A 26,995-nucleotide genomic window follows, 5' to 3' on the forward strand; every position below is an offset into this window, starting at 1 on the left:
AATGTTTAGCCCCATCAGGCATTGGGATTTCTACCCAGAATTCAAATGGGCAGCAGAGACTGCAGGAACTGTGGGATAGCTACCCACAGTGCAACGCTCCAGAAATCGATGGTTGCCTTGGTACTGTGAACGCACTCCGCCGACTACATGCACTTAGAGCATTTGTGTGGGGACACACACAATCGACTGTATAAAAATGCTTCCTACAAAACCGACTTCTATAAATTTGACCTAATTTCAGTGTAGACAGGGCACACAAAATCCCTTTTACTCCAGAGACACTCTATACTGTGGTCAAAGGCTGCCCACGTACTTCCCCTGTTTGGTAATCCAGGAACTGACTTCCTTACTGAGGGCTCAAGCCTCACAATGATGGGGCACCATCCCCCCAGCTCAAGGGCTCCAGCCACATACGAAAGCGGCACAAGCCCCCTGACTCAGCTTTAGGGGGCATTTTTGCTCCAGAAGCCTATTTCAACAATAAATATCCTCTACATTTGCGAGAGAAAAGGTGCCTCCAGTTTCATTAGGAAAGGAATACATTTCAGAACCTGCTGTTAGCATTTTACTCTTCCTATCAGCATTTTAGTTTCTGCTAGTAAAGGTTTAGAGCAGAAGTTTGTACACTCGCTGATGGACCATTGGGACCCAAAGAGAGTTTCAAGCCATGGTACATTGCACTGGTGCAAACCTCATAATCAGTGGATGCTGGTCCCATCCTCAGGGCATAGCTTCAAAAGGCGGGGGGTGGAGGGGATTTGAATAACCAGAGGGTGAGGAGTGGTGGTTTGGATTCACTGAGCCTGCCCCGTCCTGACAAACAGGGCAGGGAATGGAATAGTGAAAAATTAATCAGCGGGAAATTGTAAACAAGACAAACTTTGCTAGATGGCCCAAACCATTCCTCAACTATTAAAGAGGTTCCTCAGTTAAAAAAATCCTGCATAGGAAGGAAAGTGAAAGCTGTAATAAAAAATAAAGCATAATGGCAAATAGAAAACAGGAGAGATTAACAGCAGTGGCTATAAATGAGCAGTTATGAAATGCACACAAATGATAACAAAAACAAACAAACGGACAAGAAGTATGGACAGCAGGATTAAAGACAATGAGGAATTTTAATAATATATCAGAAATAAAAGATATCCTACCAACGGAGTGTAGGTCCATCTCTATATAGGGATAGTAAAGTTGTCAAGAATGATGCAGAAAAGGCTGAAGAGTTCACTACAATTTTCTGTTCTGTATTTGGAAGGAAGCTGTACAACATTCAGTTTACAGTGATATGCAATAGTTTCAGTTCCAACAGATGTTAAACAGCAACTCCTATAAACATTTTTAAATAAGCAAGACAGTTTACTCCCAAGAGTTTTAAAAGAATCTCAACCACCGATGTTGATATTTAACAAATTATAGATTTATAAAGAAAACTGTTTAAAAATTTAAAGTAAGTTCCAGAAGACTGAAAAACCTAATGTGCCAATATTTTAAAAGGGTAAATGGAAGATTTAGGCTGGTTAGTCTGATACTGATCCTGGTAAACAAAGGATGGAAACAGGTCTTTTCAAACATTTATTGATGAGATTACAAGTTTGATTGATAAAGGTTGTAGACATAATATACTTAGGACTTCTTGCCTGAACCCCCCAAAAAATCTTTGTTGAACGGAAAAAAAAGAGAAGAAAAACTGGGTTTTGGCAGATTTTGATTTTTTAATGAAAAAGAAAAAAAAATCACAAATTTCTAAGACAGATATGATTTTTTTCCTCAAAAATTCAGTTGTTTTCTTTAATAATAATAATAAAAAAAAAAGCAGTTACCTTTTCCTTAACTGGAGTTTGAGATGCATTGCTCATGACCATTCCACATTAGGTGTGTGCGCTCACCACATGCACTGGTGACAGATTTTTTCCCTCAGCAGTATCCGTAGGGGACTGGCTCTGGTGCCCTCTGGAATGGTGCCCGCATGGCACGGTATAAGGGGCACCGACAGCTCCCCCCACCCTCAGTTCCTTCTTGGAAACTCCGACAATGGGGAAGGAGGGCGGGTTGCAGAATGGACATGAGCAACACATCTTGGAGAACACCAGTTACAGAAAAGGTAACTGTCTTTTCTTCGAGTGCTCGCTCATGTCCATTCCATATTAGGAGACTCCAAATCAGTACCCCTGGAAGAGGGTAGGAGTTCACGGACGTGTAGATTGCAACACAGCTCTGCCGAATCCAGCGACATCCCTGGCCTGCTGAGTGATGGCATAATGAGTGGTAAATGTGTGAACAGAGGACCATGTTGCGGCTCTACAGATGTCCTGGAAAGGGATGTGCGCCAGGAAGGATGCGGAAGATGCCTGTGCTCTTGTCGAGTGGGCTCTGACAATTTGTGGAGGCAGAACGCCCGCCAGGTCATAACAGGTCCTTATGCACGAGGTGATCCAATTGGAAATCCTCCGCAAGGACACCAGAAGGGCCTTCATCTTATCCACTCTAGCGACAAGAGTCTAATCGATTTTCAGAAAGGCTTGGTATGTTCTAAGTAGGAAGCCAAGGCCCTTCGGACACCCAGGGCCTGAAGACGCCTCTCTTCACTGGTTTTGTGTGATTTGGGACAGAACACCAGGAGGAAGATATCCTGGTCTACATGGAAGGTGGAGACCACCTTTGGCAGGAAGGCTGGGTGGGGCCGCAGCTGTTTAAAAAGAGCCAGAGCTTCGCGAACCAGCTGAGCGGCAGCGAACCAGCTGAGCAGCGGGGACAGCAGAGCAGCTCACAGCAGGAGTTTGCCTGGGAGTTCGCCTGGAGTGAGCCCAGTGAGGCTTACGTCTTGCAGACTGCTCTGAGGAAGCTCGTAGTAGGAAGGTGATATGGAAGGGCGGGGTTCAGCTGTTGTGACCTGCACTGGATGTGCCATGTTTGTCTTTCTTCCACAGGACAGAAGCGACTTTGTCTGTACAAAGTGCAAGCTGGTCTCCATATTGGAAGAGAAGATTGAAGGTCTGGAGCAACAGATAACGACCCTGCGTTGCATACGAGAAACTGAGGATTTTCTGGACAAAACTCAGGATAGGCTTCTAGGGGCACAAAGCTCTAAAGATATAGAGCAGGTTGCACACAGGAGCCAAGAGGCCAGTGAAGAAGCTTGGCAACATGTGACCTCCAGAAGAGGTAAGCGGAATGTCCGGGTTCCAGTAACACAGACACAGGTAACTAACCGCTTTCATGTTCTCTCCACAGGTACCGTTGCGGAGAGTGGACCAGATGATATGTCTGGGGCGAGAAAGCAGAAGGAGACTCCGCTGGTTGGAAGGCATGAGATGCGATGTCCTGAGGTTGGGGGTTCCACGACCACCACTCCCAAGAGGAGAAGGCGGGTGGTGGTGGTCGGGGACTCTCTCCTCCGGGGGACTGAGTCATCTATCTGCCGCCCTGACAGGGAAAACCGAGAAGTCTGCTGCTTGCCGGGGGCTAAGATTCGCGATGTGACGGAGAGACTGCCGAGACTCATCAAGCCCTCGGATCGCTACCCCTTCCTGCTTCTCCACGTGGGCACCAATGATACTGCCAAGAATGACCTTGAGCGGATCACTGCGGACTACGTGGCTCTGGGAAGAAGGATAAAGGAGTTTGAGGCGCAAGTGGTCTTCTCGTCCATCCTCCCCGTGGAAGGAAAAGGCCTGGGTAGGGACCGTCGAATCGTGGAAGTCAACGAATGGCTACGCAGATGGTGTCGGAGAGAAGGCTTTGGATTCTTTGACCATGGGATGGTGTTCCATGAAGGAGGAGTGCTGGGCAGAGACGGGCTCCATCTTACGAAGAGAGGGAAGAGCATCTTTGCCAGCAGGCTGGCTAACCTAGTGAGGAGGGCTTTAAACTAGGTTCACCGGGGGAAGGAGACCAAAGCCCTGAGGTAAGTGGGAAAGCGGGATACCGGGAGGAAGCACAGGCAGAAATGTCTGTGAGGGGAGGGCTCCTGCCTCATACTGGGAATGAGGGGCGATCAACAGGTTATCTCAAGTGCTTATATACGAATGCACAAAGCCTTGGAAACAAGCAGGGAGAACTGGAGGTCCTGGTAATGTCAAGGAACTATGATGTGATTGGAATCACAGAGACTTGGTGGGATAACTCACATGACTGGAGTACTGTCATGGATGGTTATAAACTGTTCAGGAAGGACAGGCAGGGCAGAAAAGGTGGGGGAGTAGCACTGTATGTAAGGAAGCAGTATGACTGCTCAGAGCTCCGGTACGAAACTGTAGAAAAACCTGAGTGTCTCTGGATTAAGTTTAGAAGTGTGTGCAACAAGAGTGATGTAGTGGTGGGAGTCTGCTATAGACCACCGGACCAGGGGGATGAGGTAGATGAGGCTTTCTTCTGGCAGCTCACGGAAGCTACTAGATCGCATGCCCTGATTCTCATGGGTGACTTTAATTTTCCTGATATCTGCTGGGAGAGCAATACTGCGGTGCATAGACAATCCAGGAAGTTTTTGGAAAGCGTAGGGGACAATTTCCTGGTGCAAGTGCTAGAGGAGCCAACTAGGGGGGGCGCTTTTCTTGACCTGCTGCTCACAAACCAGGTAGAATTAGTGGGGGAAGCAAAAGTGGATGGGAATCTGGGAGGCAGTGACCATGAGTTGGTTGAGTTCAGGATCCTGACGCAGGGAAGAAAGGTAAGCAGCAGGATACGGACCCTGGACTTCAGGAAAGCAGACTTCGACTCCCTCAGGGAACGGATGGCCAGGATCCCCTGGGGGACTAACTTGAAGGGGAAAGGAGTCCAGGAGAGCTGGCTGTATTTCAAGGAATCCCTGTTGAGGTTACAGGGACAAACCATCCCGATGAGTCGAAAGAATAGTAAATATGGCAGGCGACCGGCTTGGCTTAACGGTGAAATCCTAGCGGATCTTAAACATAAAAAAGAAGCTTACAAGAAGTGGAAGGTTGGACATATGACCAGGGAAGAGTATAAAAATATTGCTCGGGCATGTAGGAATGAAATCAGGAGGGCCAAATCGCACCTGGAGCTGCAGCTAGCGAGAGATGTCAAGAGTAACAAGAAGGGTTTCTTCAGGTATGTTGGCAACAAGAAGAAAGCCAAGGAAAGTGTGGGCCCCTTACTGAATGAGGGAGGCAACCTAGTGACAGAGGATGTGGAAAAAGCTAATGTACTCAATGCTTTTTTTGCCTCTGTTTTCACTAACAAGGTCAGCTCCCAGACTGCTACGCTGGGCATCACAAAATGGGGAAGAGATGGCCAGCCCTCTGTGGAGATAGAGGTGGTTAGGGACTATTTAGAAAAGCTGGACGTGCACATGTCCATGGGGCCGGACGAGTTGCATCCGAGAGTGCTGAAGGAATTGGCGGCTGTGATTGCAGAGCCATTGGCCATTATCTTTGAAAACTCATGGCGAACCGGGGAAGTCCCGGATGACTGGAAAAAGGCTAATGTAGTGCCAATCTTTAAAAAAGGGAAGAAGGAGGATCCTGGGAACTACAGGCCAGTCAGCCTCACCTCAGTCCCTGGAAAAATCATGGAGCAGGTCCTCAAAGAATCAATCTTGAAGTACTTGCATGAAAGGAAAGTGATCAGGAACAGCCAGCATGGATTCACCAAGGGAAGGTCATGCCTGACTAATCTAATCGCCTTTTATCATGAGATTACTGGTTCTGTGGATGACGGGAAAGCAGTGGATGTATTGTTTCTTGACTTTAGCAAAGCTTTTGACAGGGTCTCCCACAGTATTCTTGTCAGCAAGTTAAGGAAGTATGGGCTGGATGAATGCACTATAGGGTGGGTAGAAAGCTGGCTAGATTGTCGGGCTCAACGGGTAGTGATCAATGGCTCCATGTCTAGTTGGCAGCCGGTGTCAAGTGGAGTGCCCCAGGGGTCGGTCCTGGGGCCGGTTTTGTTCAATATCTTCATAAATGATCTGGAGGATGGTGTGGATTGCACTCTCAGCAAATTTGCGGACGATACTAAACTGGGAGGAGTGGTAGATACGCTGGAGGGGAGGGATAGGATACAGAAGGACCTAGACAAATTGGAGGATTGGGCCAAAAGAAATCTGATGAGGTTCAATAAGGATAAGTGCAGGGTCCTGCACTTAGGACGGAAGAATCCAATGCACCGCTACAGACTAGGGACCGAATGGCTAGGCAGCAGTTCTGCGGAAAAGGACCTAGGGGTGACAGTGGACGAGAAGCTGGATATGAGTCAGCAGTGTGCCCTTGTTGCCAAGAAGGCCAATGGCATTTTGGGATGTATACGTAGGGGCATAGCGAGCAGATCGAGGGACGTGATCGTCCCCCTCTATTCAACATTGGTGAGGCCTCATCTGGAGTACTGTGTCCAGTTTTGGGCCCCACACTACAAGAAGGATGTGGATAAATTGGAGAGAGTCCAGCGAAGGGCAACAAAAATGATTAGGGGTCTAGAACACATGACTTATGAGGAGAGGCTGAGGGAGCTGGGATTGTTTAGCCTGCAGAAGAGAAGAATGAGGGGGGATTTGATAGCTGCTTTCAACTACCTGAAAGGGGGTTCCAAAGAGGATGGCTCTAGACTGTTCTCAATGGTAGCAGATGACAGAACGAGGAGTAATGGCCTCAAGTTGCAGTGGGGGAGGTTTAGATTGGATATTAGGAAAAACTTTTTCACTAAGAGGGTGGTGAAACACTGGAATGCGTTGCCTAGGGAGGTGGTGGAATCTCCTTCCTTGGAAGTTTTTAAGGTCAGGCTTGACAAAGCCCTGGCTGGGATGATTTAACTGGGAATTGGTCCTGCTTCGAGCAGGGGGTTGGACTAGATGACCTTCAGGGGTCCCTTCCAACCCTGATATTCTATGATTCTATGATATTGCGCTATTCTTCATCCCAGGTTTGAAGGACTTGCGGATACGACACGTCGCTTATATGTCCTTCACCTAAGCACCTTAGGCAGCTGGTATGTGGATCGCTGATGGGCATAGGTATGGTGTTTAGATGCTGCTTGTAATTATTAGAACTGGGAGCACTGGCTGTTGGGAGTCTGAAAGGACAGGAAACAGGAAGGAGGGGGGGGAAGTTGAAGAGGCGGAGTGAGAACTACCAAGGGTGCAGCAGCAGCTTGGTAAAGAGGTTTCCACTTTAAGAATAAAGGCCTGTTGAAGTTTGTTAGTACCTTGCCTGGTTGTTACAATATTTTGGTGACGAGGATGGATCTTCTGTCTCTGAACCCACCTGCACCCTTTCTGTAAAGCCCAGGTGAGCCTCCAATTGCTTTTACTGCCTGAATCCATATGTTTGAGACTTATCTGCTTGCAATCAGTGCTACAGAGATTTCTGAAGTAAGAAAGTGTGCTCTGCTAATCCATTACCTTGGAGCAGAAGGGCAGCATATATTTTACACTTTTCCCCTTGCAGATGATAAATATGAGACTGCACTCACTGCATTAAAGAACTCTTTTGTGCCCAAAGTGAATGTAGTAGCTAATTGCTACCGATTTTGCCAGTATAAGCAGAAAACAGGGGAGACTATAATACAGTATATTGCTTCCATGAGGAGTCCGATTATAACTTGTGACTTTAGGAATATGGCAGAGGAGATGATTAGAGACCAGCTCATTGAGAAAACAACCATGCTTCGTGTATGAGAATGCTTACTTCTAGAACCACAACTTACACTAGAAAAAGCAATAACCATTGCTACTCAGATTGAGTCAGGTACAGCTGAAGCCAAAATAACGAGCATGGATACACGAGGCACAGTCCAGGTTGTGACTCCTTTGCAGAAAAGTTCACTATCGCTGCAGACAAACTATTACAAGAGGAAAATTAATGGAAAACCACAGAATCAGCAAATTCAAAATACAGTAAAAGCATGCATTCACTGTTGATCCCCACAACACCCTGCAAGCTACACAGGATGTCTGGCAAAAGTAGCTCAGTGCAATCATTGCAAAAAGATTGGGCATTTTGCTAAAGTATGTCGCAGCAGCCAGATCAACAGGTGCATGCAGTTACAATACCAGATGTTACTATGCTGAGCATGGACAAAGTCATTACTGCACATATTCCAGAACAAATAAAGTGCACTGTAAATGTTTCCACCATACCCTCAGGCAAATCACACTCTATTCAGCTAATGTTGGACACTGGCTCAGCAGTATCTATACTACCTGATTCCATCTATTTGGATTACTTTAAAGATGTGCCTCTTACTGAGCCCAAACTTCACTTGGTGTGCTATTTGAAAAACCATATAACAGTACATGGCTGCTCGCCAGCAATAGTTACTTTTGGTGATTGCTGTGTAACTGCAGAGTTCTACATTGTCCACAAAGGCACAGCTATTCTTGGCAGAGATTTATTCGCTGCTTGAAATCTCAGGGTAGTTAATGGACGAATTAATCTTCCTCAGCAAAGCACTCTTGTGGTACACACCCCAGTTTCAGCTGGGACCCAACACCAGGTTGAGGAGAAAGTCGGCTGTGCTTATGGGTTTCTCCATAAAGTTAAAATGCAGAATAATGTGATGCCTGTACGACAGAAGTTATGGCACTTACCACTTTCAGCCAGGGAAGCTGTTTCAGAGGAACTTAGAAAACTTGTTCAAAAGGACATTATTGAGGAAATTGACTTCTCAGGAGAGTGATCACTTTAGATAATCTATTACCATCAGGAGAGTGGGTTTGTTTGGGGGGGTGGGGGGGGAAGAGAAAACCTGGATTTGTGGAGGAAATGGCCCACCTTGATTATCATACACATTGTAAGGAGAGTGATCACTTTACATAAGCTATTACCAGCAGGAGAGTGGGGTGGGGGGAGAGAAAACCTTTTGTAGTGATAAACACCCATTTTTTCATGATTTGTATGTATAAAAACAAACATCTTCTGTATTTTCCACAGTATGCATCCGATGAAGTGAGCTGTAGCTCACGAAAGCTTATGCTCAAATAAATTGGTTAGTCTCTAAGGTGCCACAATTACTCCTTTTCTTTTTGCGAATACAGACTAACACGGCTGTTACTCAAACTTCTCAGAATGGGTTTCACCTATAGTAGTGACGCAGAAGAAGGATGGAGGCATTCGCCTTTGTGTGGACTTAAGGGAGCCAAATAAAGCTATTGTGATTGACAGCCATCCTCTTCCTCACATAGAAGTAGTTCTGCAAACACTCCGTAGAGCAAAGATGTTTTCTACTCTTGATTTGCAGAGTGCATACCACCAGGTTATGTTGCATGAAGATAGCAGAGACCTCACAGCATTTATTACACGAGGGACTGTTTCGTTTTAAACGTGTTCCATACGGTCTTGCATCTGCCCCAAGTGCCTTCCAAAAAATGATGTAATTGATTCTGAAGAATCAACATGGAGTTCAGTGCTATCTGGATGATATTACCATGTTTGTAAATACTTCTGAGGAGCATGACAATAACCTGCAGTCTGTACTAAACTGCATCAGCAAAGCAGGCCTCAAGCTCAATAGGTCCAAATGCAAATTTAGACAAACTGAACTCTCCTTTCTGAAGTATACAATTTCACAGGCGGGACTAAAACCTGATCCAGATCATATCCTGGCAATTTCAAATGCTCCTCCTCCAACAGATTTGCAAACCTTACATTCCTTCTTGGATCTTACCTCCTGGTATGCAAAATTCATTCCCAATTATGGTTTTGTCATTGAACCATTACGAGAATTACTATAGAGAAGTCCAACCTTAGTGTGGACAATGGCTGCACAAGCTAGTTTTGAAATGGTGAAAGACTTGATTGTACATAGTCCAGTACTTGCACTATTCAGCCCTGCATTGCCCACAATTGGCACTACTGATGCTTCTGATTATGGACTTGGGGCTGTCCTCACACAACTTCATGAGGACAACAGAGAGGACTGTTGCATTTGCTTCAAGGACACTAAGTAATGCTGAAAGAAAATATTTTACAGTCAGACACAAGTATGTTCTTCTTTTTGGGCTACTGAAAAATGGAAAAAACTTACCTGTGGGGCCGTACGTTCAAGTTGCACACAGACCACAGCCCTTTGATGATGTTGCTCACCACAAAAGGACTGGGAAGAGCAGGATATCATATTGCTAGATGGTCTGCAACACTAGTCTCTTTCAATTATGAACTGGAAAATAAGCCTGGAAACCAAAATGTGGTAGCTGATTGCCTCTCTCACCTGCCTTTGCTTTCACCAGATGGTCCACCGGAGGATGAGGATGTAGTGGTTGCGCTTATTACAAGCGCTCTTACTCCAGTTACAAAAAAACAATTTCAAGCTGCTTGTTCAGCGTGTCCAATTCAACAAAAACTACAGGAATTTCTGACAAAGATGGCCCAGTAACCATAAAAACCTTGACCCAGTTTTGCTGCCTTATTTTAGAGTTTGGGATGAACTTTCTTTGCTTGATGGCTGTGCTACGAGGTACATACCGGCTACTTGTGCCAGAAGAATTACAGTCAAAACTCATACACCTTGCACACGATACTCATCAAGGAATTGTCAGAACCAAACAACAACTACAGGATCTGTATTGGTGGCCAGGGATGGACTCTCAAACTGAAGCATTCATAAAATCCTGTGTCACTTGCCAAATGCATGATAAGACAGCAGTGACATGTACCCTTCCATTACAGCCTGTTCCTCTTCCTGAATCTGCATGGCAAAGAGTGGCGATTGACATTGTAGGACCCTTTGATACTGCTCCAAGTGACTGCCATTATGCTATCACTTTAATAGACAATTTCAGTAAATGGCCTGAGGTAGCGTTTACATCTCTTCTGCTACAGTAATTAAGTTCCTCTCTTCAGTTTTTAGCAGGGAAGGTAATCCCAAAGAACTGGTTTCAGATAATGGTAGTCAATTTACTTCCCGGTAGTTTGAAACTTTTCTAGCAGAGAGGAACATTTTACACAGAAAGTCACCCCTATATTACCCTCAAGCCAATGGGGAAATTGAACGGTTTAACAGAAGTTTGAAAGAGAGTCTGCAAATGACTAAACTGGAAGGGCAATTGTGGATACCCTTCACTACTGATTTCTTGCAAGCATACCAGGCTACACGACATGCCACAACACAAAGATCACCCGCAGAGTTACTGCATGGGAAACAGATGAATACTAAACTGAACGTTGCTAGATTGTTACAGGCACGACCTGATGCCCCAACCGAGGACGATGTGAGAAAAACAGTTGAACAGAACCAAGCAAAGTATAAGGCTTTCACAGTCAAGACAACCAAAGTTTGAGTGTGGTTCCTTTGTTAGAATACAAAAACCTGGAGTTTTATGAAAAGGGGACCATAAATTCACAGCTCCTCTTAAAATTAGAGAGAAGAAGGGACCTTACACTGCTCAACTTTCTGATGGGTGGGTATGGAATGCTGATCTTGCACCTGTCTATGCACCAAGAGGAGATTATGCCAACATCCAGTCTGCATTGGATGACTTCACTGTAGTATCAACACAGCAAGACATTGCACTTGAACCGGGGCTTGCGAGACGGCCTGTCAGACTCAGACGACCACCTGTCTGGGCTAGAGACTATGTTATGTAGTATCTACAGTGTTTTCAGTGTAATATTTCTGCCAACAGTATAGTGTCTTGTTTCATATTTGTTCCTGTGGTTAGAATGTTTATTTTAATTGGGAGAGTTTCTTAAGAGAGGAGGGAATGTGGTGTTTAGATGCTGCTTGTAATTATTAGAACTGGGAGCACTGGCTGTTGGGAGTCTGAAAGGACAGGAAACGGGGGGGGTTGGGGGGGGGAGTTGAGGAGGCAGGGTGAGAACTACCGAGGGTGCAGCAGCAGCTTGGTAAAGAGGTTTCCACTTTAAGAATAAAGGCCTGTTGAAGTTTGTTAGTACCTTGCCTGGTTGTTACAACAATAGGCCGTTTGCAGCGATCGCAGGGCTTAAGGCCTGGGGACTGGGGCATGTCCCGTCCCCTGGCTGAGTCCCGTTTGGGACTAATGAAGAGTTTGAAAACTACTACCAAGGGTAACTATATACAACTATATTACAGGTATTCAAAGTTCACAAAAACAGAAAAGGAATCAACGCTAGCCAAAGCAGCAGACGTTCCAGCACCGTGACTGGCAGCAAGAAGGAACCGAGGGTGGAGGGAGCCAGCAGTGCCCCTTATACCGTGCCATGCAGGCTCCACTCCAGAGGGTGCCAGAGCCGGTCTCCTGTGGATATTGCTGAGGGAAAAACTTCCAGCACCGGTGCACGTGGTGAGCACACACACACCTAATATGGAATGGACATGAGCAAGCACTTGAAGAAAAAAGTTTTAATGGAAAATTTTCAACCAGACCTAACTAAAATGCATCTAGGAACAAATAATGTAGGTCATATTTAAACAATGGGGGACTGTATCCTGGAAAGAAGTGACTCTGCAAAGGTCTTAGAGGATAAACAACTAAACATGTGTTCTCAGTGCAACACTGTAGCTGAAAGGGCTAATGTGATCCTTAGAGGTATAAGCAGGGATTATCAGGAAGGAATAGGAAGTGTTCTTACCTCTGCATATGGCATTAATGAGACCAGGATTGGAGATGGTGTCCAGTTCTGGTGTCCACACTTTAAAATGGAAAATTGAAAAATTGGAAAGGGCTCAGAAAAGAGTTACAATGATTGAGTATGGAAAACTTGCTTTATAGTGAGAGACTAAAGAAGCTCAATCTATTTAGTTTATCAAAGAGAAGGTTAAGAACTGACTTGATCATATCTACAAACACCTACATGGGGAGATTTCTGATATTGGGTGGTTCTAATCTAGGAGACAAAAGCAGAACAAGAGCGAATGGTTGGAAGCTGAAACTAGACAAATTCAGACTAGAAATCATGTATAGATTTTTACCAGTGAGTGTAATTAACCATTGGAACAATTTACCTAGCCATGTGGTAGATTCTCTGTCACATCTCATCTTTAAATCAAGACTAAATAAAACTCTCTAAAATATGCTGTAGCCAAAACAGAAGTTATGGGCTTGATGCAGAAATTACTGGATAAATTCCTAAAAAGAAAAGGAATACTTGTGGCACCTTATAGACTAACCAATTTATTTGAGCATAAGCTTTCGTGAGCTACAGCTCACTTCATCGGATGCATACTGTGGAAAGTGTAGATCTTTTTATATACACACAAAGCATGAAAAAATACCTCCTCCTTCCCCCCTCCCCCACTCTCCTGCTGGTAAGAGCTTATCTAAAGTGATCACTCTCCTTACAATGTGTATGATAATCAAGTTGGGCCATTTCCAGCACAAATCCAGGGTTTAACAAGAACGTCTGAGGAGGAGGGGGGGATAGGAAAAAACAAGGGGAAATAGGTTACCTTGCATAATGACTTAGCCACTCCCAGTCTCTATTCAAGCCTAAATTAATTGTATCCAATCTGCAAATGAATTCCAATTCAACAGTTTCTCGCTGGAGTCTGGATTTGAAGTTTTTTTGTTGTAATATTGCAACTTTCATGTCAGTAATTGCGTGACCAGAGAGATTGAAGTGTTCTCCGACTGGTTTATGAATGTTATAATTCTTGACATCTAATTTGCGTCCATTTATGGCCATAACAGCCCCTTCAGATCTAAGCATCTCTATAATGGGGTGGTACTCACCTCTCACAGTGCCCCTTGGTCAAGTGTGTGGGTGCCTGCAGTTGTTCTTAATGTCTCATCTCACAGTGCCCCCTGTAGGCCACTGTGCTTGTCAGGTGGGTCTTCAGTGACAGCCCTCCGGCCAAGTCATACACAGTCCATATGCAAAGAAACAACCCCCTTCTGGGTTATAAATCAAAAATGTCTTGCAGCCTTCCCCAGGCTCAGTCCTTTAAGAATCCAACCAGGCCCATCATGGTACCCCTCCATTGGCAACATCTCTTTAGTTCTTCCCAGGCTCCCGTCCTCAGTCTGATCAACAGGGCCTATCTCAGTACGCTAGTTGGCCAGCTTATATGCGAAGGTTCCTGCTTGGAGACGGAGCAGCAACCCCAGGGCTTCCTCTCTGGACGCTCTTCACCTGCCTTTTAGTACTCTGACCCTTGCTCTCTGGATGGGTCAGTCTCAGTTCAGCTCCCTTCTGGGGGCCTAACAGGTCCATGTATAGTCCCTTCCCTGAGCCTGTCTAAACTCCCTTCTCCTCAGGGCACAGTCACTTCTCCAATGGCTGTTGGAGGATAGGGAGAACCTGGGCCTACCCCCTACTCTGGGTCCAACCCAGGGAACCTCTAAGTAGCAACCACGCACCACATCCCTTTATCTAACTGCATTTCCCTGGGCCACTTCCCAGTAGCCCATCTTAACTGAGTCCTGGCAGCCAGTCAGAAATTATTCCCTCGCTTCATCACCAGCAAATACCTGCCTTAGCCCTCGCTGCCCACCAGAAGTACTTCTTGCTTCCCCAGTCACTGCTAGCAGGCTGATCTGTTCAGGCCTTTCAGCTCCTTTTATATGAGCCTGCTGGGCCCTGATTGGCTGCTCCCTGCAGCCCCTCTCATTGACTCTGTCCCACAAGCTGCTCTACACAGGTTGGAGGCCCTCTCTATTGCTCTTTTCTGGGGCAGGGTGAGGCAGGGCCATGAGGCCTCCAGCAGGGAGTCTCCAGCCCTAGTCTATTCTGTCACAATCTCCTAATTAAAAAGCTAGTTTTCAAAAAACAGTGTCACCGTACACGTCAGACATGTATTTAATCAGCAGTTACTCTAATAGCAAATAATCCAGTTATGTAACAATACAAACACTGAAATCAGGCTTCAGTGGACACCATGATCAGGTCAGACTAGAGAGGATCATAGAAATAGATCACCTATCAATGTCCCTTCTAGTCCTACAAGTCCAGTCCCCTGCATGGAGCAGGATTAAGTATTATCTAGATCATCCCTGACAGGATGGAGGTTCTACAATCTCCCTAGAGATAATTAACTACCCTGCCTCGGCCCCTGACCACAGCCCAACTGCAGCTCTGCACCCAGCCCCGGTTTTGGCCCCAGCCCCAGCTCCAGGCCCTGGGCACGGCTCTGTTCCTGCATAATGCATTTCGTGCATTAATATACCGACATCTAAGATGTAAGTTAGATTTCCCCCCTATATTCTCTCATCTCCTCTTTGTGCCTGCTATGATTGCCCACATTCCCTCCAGATTCCAGCCCTTCACCCAGGTCTCCATGTTCTGGGCCTACCTGTGGGCTTGTGTCTCCTGCCCAGGTCAAACCTAGTTTAAAGCCCTCCTCACTAGGTTAGCCAGTCTGTATCTGAAGATACCCTTCTTCCTTGATACGTGGACCCCATCTCTGCTCAGCAATTCTCCTCAGAACAGCCCATGTTTAAGGATGCCAAAGTCCACCTGGTGACACCATCCACACAGCCATGCATTCACCTCCACTATGTGTCTGTCTCTGCCTAAGCGCCTACCCTTGATTGGATGGATTGATGAGAATACCACCAATCAAATGTTCCCTTCAGGCCTTATCATCTGTAAATCTACAAACTCATTCTCATTCGACCCCAATTTTGGAGCGCTTTCAGGAAAGCAAAGAGGCTCCACGGTACTAGCAGCACTGCAGCCCAAACTGTCCACAGGCTGCCTTATATTATATATGTTGAACAGGAGTGCAGACAGAGGGAGTCCTGTGGATGTCACGGAACCAGGGGAAGTTGAGGAATTCATTGTAATTGCACTTGCAATAGCCCAGCATGAAATGGAGCTGATCTCTGGCTCTGTTACAGCAAAGCAAATGGGCCAAGTAACTCCTCAAACAAATTTAAAAACATTTTAAAATACACAAATAAAGTAGGATAAAGTGGAGCCCAACTCGCAACTATTCATTCCGTTTTTATGTGTTACGGTGGAGTGGACACTGGGGACGGACTACGGCGTGGGCACTGACCTGGGACTCAGGAGATCTGGGGCTGTTCCCAGCTCTGCCATTGATTTGCTAAGTGACATGGATGAGTCCTTTCCCCTCTCTGGGCTTCTATTTCCCCTCAGCCCTTTTTCTATTACCTACCTAAACACGTTGTTAATGCTGAGCGAAGGCTGCCCAATGCTGCTGTATGCCCTTCCAGCAGGTGGAGAGTTAAGGTACACTCCCCATGAAACCTTAACCCTGTCCTCCTCGAGCAATGCTGCAACAGACTTACTAGCACTCTGCCATTAGAGGCTGTGGCTCGCTGCGGGAACAATGCACATGAGCACTGTAGGACACAATATAATGCCTTTTCTTTGATATGGCAATCCTTGGGTGTAGGTCAAGCGTAGCGAATGGAAGCTACCTACACCTGGCCACCCCCAAGTACTGAGCCTACTCCACACAAAGCACCCCACACTTACAAAATTCTCCTGCAGATTCTCTGAGACATTTCCTTCGCTTTCCCCTCATTAAGCCCATGTCAGCAGTCAGGTGGCAGACAATCTCCACAGCAGGAAGTCATCTTTGCTGACACGACCCACAGAACTCAGGGCTCAAATGAAACCTCATCTTTCATGGTACATAAGCACCTTTCCTTGTATCACAGCAACAGCTCTAACAACCTACTCCAACTAATCCCCCCACCACTGAATACAGCGACACCCAACACAGCTGGAGTGCATGTACTTAAATGCTGGAACACAAACAATGGCACATACTCTTAGCACTTCCTCCTCTCCACTTATTGCGCTACCCTGCTTACTGTACTATTGCCAGCTCCAGGGGGCAAAGTTAAGGTTTTGTTGCCAGGACAGCAAATACCTTTGTGACACTGTGTGTCCCCAAAGCAACACCCTGGCATCCCTGTTTTCACTACTGTCATTATAATTATGATATGTTTTGTACAAAGTATGCCTTTCAGAGTGGTAGCTGTGTTAGTCTGTTATTAGCAAAAACAATGAGGAGTCCTTGTGGCACCTTAGAGACTAATAAATTTATTTGGGCAGAAGCTTTTGTGGGCTAAAACCCACTTCATCAGATGCATGGAGTGGAAAAATACAGCAGCAGGTATATATACACATAGTACATGAAAAGATGGCAGTAGCCTTACCAAGTTGGGGGATCAGTGTAACGAGATAATTCAATTAACAGTATAATACCAAGGGAGGAAAAATCACTTTTGTAGCAGTAACGAGGGTAGCCCATTTCAAACAGTTGACAAGAAGGTGTGAGTAACAGTATGGGGAAATTAGTGTTTGTAATGACACATCCACTCCCAGTCTTTATTTAGGCCTAATTTGAAGGTGTCCATTTTGCAAATTAATTCCAGTTCTGCAGTTTCACATTGGAAATTGTTTCTGAAGGTTTTTTTGTTGAAGAATTGCCACTTCTAAGTCTGTTATTGAGTGACTAGGAACATTGAAGTGTTCTCCTACTGGTTTTTGAATGTTCTAATTCCTGATGTCAGATTTGTGTCCATTTATTCTTTTGCATAGAGACTGTCTGGTTTGGCCAATGTACATGGCAGAGGGGCATTGCTGGCACATATCACATTGGTAGATGTGTAGGTGAACGAGCCCCTGATGATGGCTGATGTGGTTAGGTCCCATGATGGTGTTCCTTGAATAGATATGAGGACAGAGTTGGCATCAGGGTTTGTTGCAGGGTTTGGTTCCTGGGTTAGTGTTTTTGTTGTGTAGTGTCTAGTTGCTGGTGAGTATGCCTTGTGAGGTATCATTTCAAAAGTCTTGATATGTTGAACATTAATATCCTGTTGGATTGTATGTGCTGTCATTGTATGTGTGTGTTACTGAAAGATGTTGTGAAGGGGTGGGGTGGGGTGGGGAAAATGACAGCCACGTTTGGCCTCACTCTCCCTACAACACAACACCTGAGGAACAAAGACTGAACTGGGAAAAAGGAGGTCCTAGGTGGGAAAGAAGAAAGTCCACCCAGCTTTCATACACAGGCAGGCTGTTTGTACTATTAACAGGGTGAGACACCACTTGATTCAAATCCTATCTAGTTTATAAAGAATTGTGGGAGATGCTGGGCTGCAGAAACAGCAAAATGAATAAATAGGTGATTTAAAATACAGTTTTTACTACAGATTTAGATCAATTTCCCATGGCCTCAGAGTCTGGAGATCAACCCATGGAATTTTCATATATTAGAGAGGTCAGGAAACAAGATGTCTTCAAAGATATCAAATTTAACCAGTTATGTACATCATTCTTAACTAGGTTGCCAACTTTCTAATTGCACAAAACCTAATATCCTTGCCCCACTACTTCCCCAAGGCCCTGCCCCACCCCTTCTCTGAGGCTCCACTCCCACTCACTCCAGGCCCCCTCCCTTGATTGCTCACTTTCCCCCTCCCTCACTCACTGGGCTGAGGCAGGAGGTTAGAGTGCAGGAGGGGGTGAGGGCTCCAGCTGGAGGTGCGGGCTCCGGGGTGGGGCCAGAGATGATGGGTTCAGGGCTGGGGTAGGGGGTTGGGGTTCAGGGCGGATATGGGCTCCAGGAGGGGGATCAGGGTTAGGGTGCAGGAGGGGGTTCGGGGTGTGGGCTCCAGCCAGGCAGCACTTACCTCAGGCGGCTCCTCGTTGGTGGCATAGCGGGGCTAAGGCAGGCTCCCTGCCTGCCCTGGCTCTGTGCTGCTCCTGACCAATGGGAGCTATGGAGCTGGCACTGGGGGCAGCACGTGGCGCTTCCTTGATCACCCCTGCGCATAGGGGCTGCAGGGACATGCCGGCTGCTTTCGGGAGCTGTAAGGAGCCAGGGCAGGGAGCCTGCCTTAGCCCTGCTGACCAGGCTTTTAACAGCCCAGTCAGCGGTGATGACTGAAGTTGCCAGGGTTCCTTTTTGACTGGGCACTCTGGCTGAAAACCGGACACCTAGCAACCCTATTCCTAATTCATGCTCATTTGATACAACAGAAATAGACCAGATTGACAAAAGTGAGTTTAAATGACAGTAAATATTTATTAGATATAAAACTCAAACTATTTTCACAATTACAGGACAAATTTCATTTGGCTACACATAATTTTCCTCAAAAGGTTCTATAGCTTATTTAAAAATCTCATTATTTGCTGAAAAGCGGTAGTAAACAAAAATCTCATTCCTTGGCACATTCATCAGGCACAACCAGATTTCCGCACAACACTGAACAGGACAAACACATTCATTCTGTACCAATAGTGAAGCTTCAACAAAATACAGAATATCAGGAACCTATTTTACCAGGACAATGGTAGGGGCAGTCTCATACTTTGGCACATTCAACAAGGCGCCTCTTGGAGAAAATTTCATTTTGGGGGGACTGGGGAGGGGCAATGTATAGACGGCAACTGCTCCCACCATTCAATGTAAGATAGATCAAAAGAAGGAATAATCAAAGGGGTTGCATATTTTGGGGGTGTCCAAGGCTCATCCAGTTCCCGTCACAAATAAAAGGAAGACCTTTGATTCCACTGAGCACATGTTTAGTGTTACGAAAATTCCTGGGAAACCTACAGAATAGAAAAAGACCATTTATTCACACTCAGCCCAAACTTTGTTAAGGTGAAGTTAAGGTTGTTATTGTACAGCTGGGCTCGCTATGACCCCAATTTTTGTGGGACTGGGAGTTCCAAACCCCAACATTAGAAAAATTGGACAATGAATCAATGGTGCTGCACAAAGCACCGTAGGGGTCCACAGAACTTTATGCTGATGTGAAGCTGTAGTGGGCACAGAGAAATGGTCAGGGAGTTGCTATTATCTCCCTGAGGGAAGAGCTAAGGTTGTGTGCCTGTACTCTTTTATGATTTCCAGGCATTTTGATACCTCCCGGTGCTACAATTTTAATACAGCCAAAAGCAAGGTGCAATGGATCTAGGAACCAAAAACATAGCTGATAATTACAGGATGGGGACTGTATCCTGAAAAGCAGGGACTCAGAAAAGGACTTAAGGAATCATGGCAGAAACCAACTGAACAAGAGCTCCCAGTGTGATGTGGTGGCTAAGAGAGTGAAGACACTCCTTGGATGTATAAACCAGGGAATACTGAATAGAAGAAAGGAGGTGGCTTGTTCATGGCACTGGTGAGACTACTACTGATACTGGATCCAGTTCTGGTGTCCACACTTTAAAAATTATGTTGATAAATTTGGGAGAGCTCAGAAAAGAGCTGCAAGAATGATCTGAGATTTGGAAAGTCGACCTTATAGCGAGGGATTAAAGCTCTATTTAGTTTACTTAAAGAAAGATTAACAGGTGATGATCACAGCCTACAAGGACCTACAGAGGGAGAAGATTTCTGATAGCAAAGCTCTTTTATCTCCAAGAAAGAGGAAGACGAAGATCCAAAGCCTGGGATCTGAAGCTGGGTAAATACAGACTGAAAATAATCTACTTACCTAGGTATTCATATATCCCCCTCTGACAGCATCTGAGCACCTCACACTCATTAATGAAGTTCATCTTCAGAAGTCCCAACCCTCCTGTGAGGCTGTTATCCCTTTTTCACAGATGGGGAACAGAGGCACAGCATAGAGTAAGGACTGGTTTACATGGGAAAGTTACACGTGCTTATGGTGAGAGTTTAAACCAGGTTAGGTAAACTGGTGCAAAAAGGTTTTGTGGACACTTATTGTGGTATAAATCAGATTTATTTTGGTTCATCTTAAGTCAATTAGGGACAGGTTTAACCTAAGCAAAACCTAAACCAAAACAAGTGTGTCCACACAAGGATTTGCAACAATTTAGTTAACTTGGTTTAAAAACCAGTTTAAGTTAAATTGGTGGAACTCTCTCATATAGACAAGGCCTAAGTGATTTCCTCAAGGTCACACAAGGAATCTCTTCCTCAGCTAGAAACTGAAGCCAGGTCTCCTGAGTTCCAATCCGTTGAGTCTTTTGTTCTTTACAAAACAAATAAAATATGAAGAATCTTCACAAACACAGTTGAGTCCCAAATAACCACGTTTACTGAATGTACACAAACGTTCCAGGTCTAGCTACCTATACTGCTTCTCTGATTGGTTTCTGGCAGCTTCTAAAAACACAGAACACAGTGAGTACACTAGAGGGCCTACAAACTATTTAAAGGGATACTGTCCTATTCCATACACTACACCATTCTTTTTCTCCAAATAAGGTTTGAGGGCTATTAGCTACTGGAACAACTTACCTAGGGTGTTGTGGATGCTCAATGCCTTAAGATTGGAGGCTCTTTCTAAAAGACCTGCTCTAGCTCAAGCAGAAGATAAGAGCTCAATGCAAGAACCACGGAGCGAAATACTATGGCCTGTGTTATGCAGGTCAGACTAGATTATCACAGTGGTTCCTATTGGCTAAAAGTAGTTGACTGTGACTCCTTGAATTGGGGTCTGGTTCTATGTTAGTCATGGCCCCAGCATAGATTAATACAGTCTTCAGGTTACCCTAGTCTATGGCAGCTGGTGTAGCTGGGCACAGAGTATTCTAGTCAAGCCCCCAGCCTGCTCTGACAAAGGCCCCGTGCAGAAGGCTGAAGGAGAAAGGTAGAACAAGGAGCTAGTTATGCTAGCCTGTACCCACTGGGGACTCTCCTGCACCAGGAGAATGCCCTGCTGGGGAGATCCAGCACCAAGTCACAGCAGCGAATCTAGTCCAATTAATTTAAAGCTACAGCAAGGAGAAGCTTTTAACAATGACATCAGTGAGCAAATGGCAAATGTTTCCATGAGAGGCACTTGTGGCACTGCTGCTGGAAATCCTCATGTCAAGGCTTCGAGATGGTCAGTGATTTTGCCACAGTGCAGGGGCGTAGACTAAGAGTATGTATACAAAGGCAGCCTGTGGAAGAGACACTCCCAGCCTGGGTATACAGATTTGGGTTTGTGGGGCTCATGCTAGTGCTCTAAAATTTGCTGTGTGGACAACAGTTTGACGTTGCGGCTCAGGTGGGAGCTCGGATGCTGAAGCCTTGGGAGGCAGGTAGGCTTCAGAGCCTGAGTTCCCAACCAAGCCACAATGTCAAAGTGCTGTCTATGCAGCTATTGTTAGAGCAATGGCGCGAGCCTCACAAACCCAAGTCTGTCTACCCAGGCTGGGAGTCTCCCTTCCGCAAGCTGTGTGGACATACCCAAAGTGACCTTGAAGAGGTTCCTTTTAGGTCAAAGGATTCTATGAATCACCCTCCACGCTGAACCAAGATTGGATCTCAACCTTTGGTTGGTCTTTTTTGTGCAATGTTGCATTTCCACCATATCTGATCTGAAAATTTGGCAAAAGCATTTTCACAGCATCACACAGGTCTGCAAAGTCTTTGTTCACAGGGATGTCCTAGAGGGAGAAATCACCACAGATCAGTGTACAGTACGATTTACCTTCTCTCAAAAGGTAAGTATCACAACAGCAAAGGTAGGCATCATCACACATTCTTGCTCTCAGGCATCCATGCAACTAATACAAGCTTTGACAAAGCTCCTTCAGCTCAGTGAGCTGGGTCATCAACCAGTTCACCAGCAAATGGCAATACCAAAGCTCTGGTGGATATAAAACAAAACATGAAACAAACTAGCTCCAGCTATCAGGAGAAGAACAGGAAACACGAAGACGATGAGGAAAAGGGTCAAAGGCAGCTGACAAATCAAGAAGGGAGGACGTGAAATTCCAAGCAAGCAACTCACAACTCTGTTGAGGGCTGTGTCTCTAGAATGATCAGAGCACAAAGTGGCTGGAATGCAAAAAACATGGCATAGGGGTGAGATAGAAAATGCAATAAGCAGCCTGTCCACAGAGTTCACACAAAGCCTGAGGAGGGAGTCAGGAAAGTGCTGGAACAGAAAGCAGGCTCAGGAGAAGGGTTTGTAAGAACATGAGGAACAGCATTTGAAAGGAGGTACTGGAGAGTAAGTGCAGGCAGGATAGTCAGGTCTCTCTTTGGCTGAAGAATACATTTGCTCTGTTCTCAGCCAGTCAGAATGCAACAGGTCACTACAAACAGGGAGGAACTGTTGCTCTATTATTAATAATTGAGAGCATTATAACCTGTGTTTTTCTTTATAAATTAGAAATAAGCCATCAACAAAAAGATTTGGAAAAGGCAGTTTTATAATAACCACAACAGCATTCACCAGGGGAAGGGGTCTTTCACTTTCTGGCAAACGTCAACATTAAATAGAAGGAGACCCTCTGTTAAAACCAGATGGTGGTTTATGATGTAACTATAGAAGTCAGACAGCTAAGTTATGGGTACCACAGTATCCGCAGCTCAGTCAAAATAGGTCTAACTACAAGTATTTGGTCTTTGTTCAACATGCTATTATGCCATGTTGCATAGAGGCAATGTGGTGGAACTATGCTATTTGTAGAAACAATCATTCTGAATGTTCTGACTTTGGGGCCTTCATAGTCCACCCTCCTTTTTCAGTAACACATACCTTTGGGATTTCATTTCACTTGCCCCCCCCCCCCCCCCACGCTGTTTAACACTTACTGAGAAGTCCAAGATTTCTACCACGGCACCAGAATTTGCTTGTATAGATTTGAGAATCCCAAAGCAGCCTTCACTCTGCATGGGATTTCTGGCCATCTAAAAAGGCAGACACAGGAAACAACAATAGGAACAATACAGATTGCAAGTTCTTTTAATTAATGCACCTTTCTTTAACACCTCAAACTGCAGCTGTCTTACAGAGAAAAATCAGCCTTCTCAAGTGTCTTCAGGCACATGCCCTGGGTATGAGACAAAAGCAGAAACTCACAGTGATAAGAATGGATGGTGATGACTATTTGAAAAAATCTCACATCTACAAGAGCTAAACTTATTAAAAAAGTTTACTTTTAGGGATCATCAGGATTTGCCCAGGTCTCACTAAAGCAACTACATAACCTTATTATGGTCACCTTGTCCTCCCTCAGTGTCCACAACTCCACTCTCTCCTTGTTCTCCTCCTCCCCATCCCATCTTTCAGTGAGGGTTCCCACCAGGCTCCATCCTTGCCTTTCTTTCCTCCCTTTACACGCCATCACTGGCTGACTTTACTAATGTGTATCTTAGTTACACATCCTTGAACCTGACCTCGACTGTACATTTTACACCAGTACAAGATGCTTTGCTGCATCTTGCATGCTTCCGCTGGGCAATGCGGAAAAAGCTGTCAGGGAGCTGGTTATGGCTCCATAATTCTCTGCTTGACCCTGTAGGCCACTCTGCCAAATGCAAGCTGCCAGTGGTCCCCACAGGATAACACTCCAGCTGGGAATATCTAAAATGCCATATACCTGGTCATACCCACTCTCTACCCCTCCATGACCTTCTTAACCCAAGTTTCAGCAGCTCCCTTTGTGCTGTCTGAGGAATGGAAAGGAAGAGGAACAGAGCAGAGCGTCTACCCCACTGTGCTGAGCTGAGGGATAGGTCAGACACCCAATGGCCATTAACCACGTCTCCCTCCAGCTCCCAGATGTGTGCAGCAAACGTGGCTGCCATGTAAGCAGGTGACAGCAGAGGCCAGGAAGATCATCCTCCATATTGGAAGGCAAGGTGCTAGACTGCAGGGCAGAACAGGGAGCAACAGGCTGCAGGCTCTGGTTCACATAGAGGGAGGGGTATAAAATGCTTGAATTCAAAAGACTGTTGAATACAAGCACTCCTTGTCTACACGAGACCATCTGCATGCCACATTTCACAGGAGCGGCCAGAGACTGATGCTAAAGGCTCCCCTGTTGTTGCTGCAGAATGGCTCACGCAGGATCTGATTCAATAAGCACTCATGCCAGTGACATTTTAAATATATACTTTATTGTGTTTTCCAAGATCTGCTTTAAAAAAAGCTACTCACATTAAGTCTCTTCAGAGTCTGGTTTTCTTTCAGGCCTACTGCAAACCGCAGAGCTCCTTCCAATGAAATGCGGTTATTGCTTATAACAGAGAAAAGGTAGACTTCTTACATTTTTCATTCCGTGTTCCCAACCCACCAAGCCAGAGCCATACTGTCATGGAGACATTTACTACAGTATGGGCAACAGGAGGACAACATGCTTTACAAACTCACGTGAAGGTACAGGGAACCACTTCACCCACCACTGACATGTGAACACATCTGGAGGGGCATTAATTGCAGCAGGTTAACAGCTCTCTACACACAACAATTTGAAGGAGAAGTGACAAAGAATCCCATCTCCAACTGAAGTTGCAGGGAGTAGACGTACCTGTCTGGGACACCTGTGTTAATGTTCCTGCTTTCACAGAAAGTGCTGTGAGATCTTTAGCGACCCTGAATGCTCATGGCCTCGGTGTTAAATCTCATCTGAAGAACAAGCTCCAGCAGCACAGCATTCAGCAGCTATACCGCTTCCTGAAGTGCACAAGTTTTCCCTGAAGGACTCCCATCCAAATACTGACTCTGACTGGCCCTGCTTAGCTCATGTCTATTTCTGAGCATTTGCTTTTATTGTTAGTGTAACAATTAAAACCTCAGTGTTTGTTCCCTGACATTTTAGTTTTGTAAGTATATCCAGGTAGCCGCCAGCACAGCAGCAGCCACTGTCTGCTCTTTGGAAGCTTAGGCACATCATGCACTGGGATGGGAGGTTCATTGCCAGCTTGCCTGTGGGATTTTACACTGCAGGGAGTACTTGGCCACTACCCTCTTGCTCACAGCCTGTCTCATGACCATTTCTGGTTATGTTCATGATCTCCATAACTGCATCTCTCTGAAAATTACCTGGTCTCACAGCTCTCCCACTAACTTCACCAGCCTCTGTTGTTTTCTTGACTCTCCCTTTGCTGAACCAATCAGCCTCCCCTTTGAATTGATTCCCATTGTAACATTATGTCCACTGTAAGCCCTATTAAATCAACAGTACTTCTCACACCTAACTATTCTTAGTATATAGGCCAGTCCCAGGCCTCCAAGTACATAGGCCAGTGCTTTGAAGAACAAAGGAACTTGTCCAGCTCTCATTGTGAGCACAAACATCTCATGCTGTACAAGGTGCCCTCTAAGCTCCAAAGTCCCATTTCACTTTTCTTCTCATTTCCAGAGGTGCTAGTAACCCTAGATCCTTATCACTAAATTTCTTTCTATCCATCCTCCCCAGCCAGATGGAATCAATTTATTTCCTTCCCAATTTAAGATTGCAATGATATCACCTTGACCCCAGTAATCCTCCTCACTCCTTTACACCATCGCTTTCTCTGGGGTCACGAGGCTGACTACAGAGCTGGGGCCCTGGCAGTAGGACAGTAAATAACAGATGCCAGCAGATCTTCCCCAGCTAGAAATTTCATGGCCAAACTTCCATTACATGGCATTCCCTTTGTCATCTTAGCGCCAGCAAGACTGTCCCTCCTTACACATAAAACCGAGGTCAATGGCTGCTCAGGGTTTCAGCCACCAGAGGGTGGCTTTCACTTTGAAGTGTGGGACGTATTAAATCATGACCTGAGCCTGACTCACCTAATGTTGAGCTCTTCCAGCACATTGTTGACTTTAAGGGCCTCCCCCAGAGCAGCTGCTCCGTTGTTGCTGAAGCCATTGTAGGAAAGGTCCAGAACTCTGAGAAACATGTTTGCCTGTGGAACAAGCCAGAATTATTGGAAAAAACCTCACCGTAGCTTGAGACAGAAACAGCCATCTGCGTCACTCTCGCAGAATGACCTTCCATGGACCATGCTTCCAAACCACAGTTAAAAATAGATGCAAAGGGAAAGTGAGCGAGAGGAAGAGAATGAGAAAAGGACGTTTCATACCAACAACCGTAACTAGTGGTGGGTGAACCTCTGAAAAATTCTCTCTCCCTAAAGGACCCTCCTAAAATGTCAGGCTTCCCTCTTCCTTCAACCCCTCTCCTTTCCCTTGGAAGATCTCACTTGTAGAACACAGGTCTGGCAGCTTCTTGACTTAACCACAGCTGCCCTTTGATTTGAATATCACATGCAAGTAGGTTGTGAGTCTCACAGAGTACAGCACAAAGGATTAGTGGCTGCTGGAGTCCAGTAGCTGGGCCCAGAAAGAATCTCACAAGTATGGGAGTTGTGCAGCGGGGATACCTATTGGCTGAGGGGGAGCTAGTGGCTAATGAGCACATTTCATTGAGGGAGCTACTGGATGGTTCGCAAGACA

At 45.6% G+C, this 26,995-nt stretch overlaps 1 protein-coding gene across 5 annotated transcripts in view; it reads right to left on the reverse strand.

Moving 5' to 3' along the window:
- Positions 1–18,852: 18,852 nt before the first annotated feature.
- Positions 18,853–26,995, reverse strand: part of LRRC74B (leucine rich repeat containing 74B) — a 30,550-nt gene continuing 22,407 nt past the window's right edge. For 4 of the 5 annotated variants that reach the window (XM_077835084.1, XM_077835085.1, XM_077835083.1 and 1 more), the window contains 4 exons: positions 26,330–26,445; positions 24,710–24,788; positions 23,362–23,457; positions 21,929–22,205 (listed from right to left, as the gene is read on the reverse strand). In XM_077835084.1, coding sequence (XP_077691210.1) covers positions 22,047–22,205; positions 23,362–23,457; positions 24,710–24,788; positions 26,330–26,445 — 450 coding nt within the window. In that variant the 3' untranslated portion in view covers positions 21,929–22,046. Of the gene's footprint in view, positions 19,407–21,928; positions 22,206–23,361; positions 23,458–24,709; positions 24,789–26,329; positions 26,446–26,995 lie in introns of those variants that run through there. The other variant, XM_077835082.1, reaches the window with a different exon arrangement.

Source organism: Eretmochelys imbricata, chromosome 15 (genome assembly GCF_965152235.1).
Source record: "Eretmochelys imbricata isolate rEreImb1 chromosome 15, rEreImb1.hap1, whole genome shotgun sequence".
NCBI lineage: Eukaryota > Metazoa > Chordata > Testudines > Cheloniidae > Eretmochelys > Eretmochelys imbricata.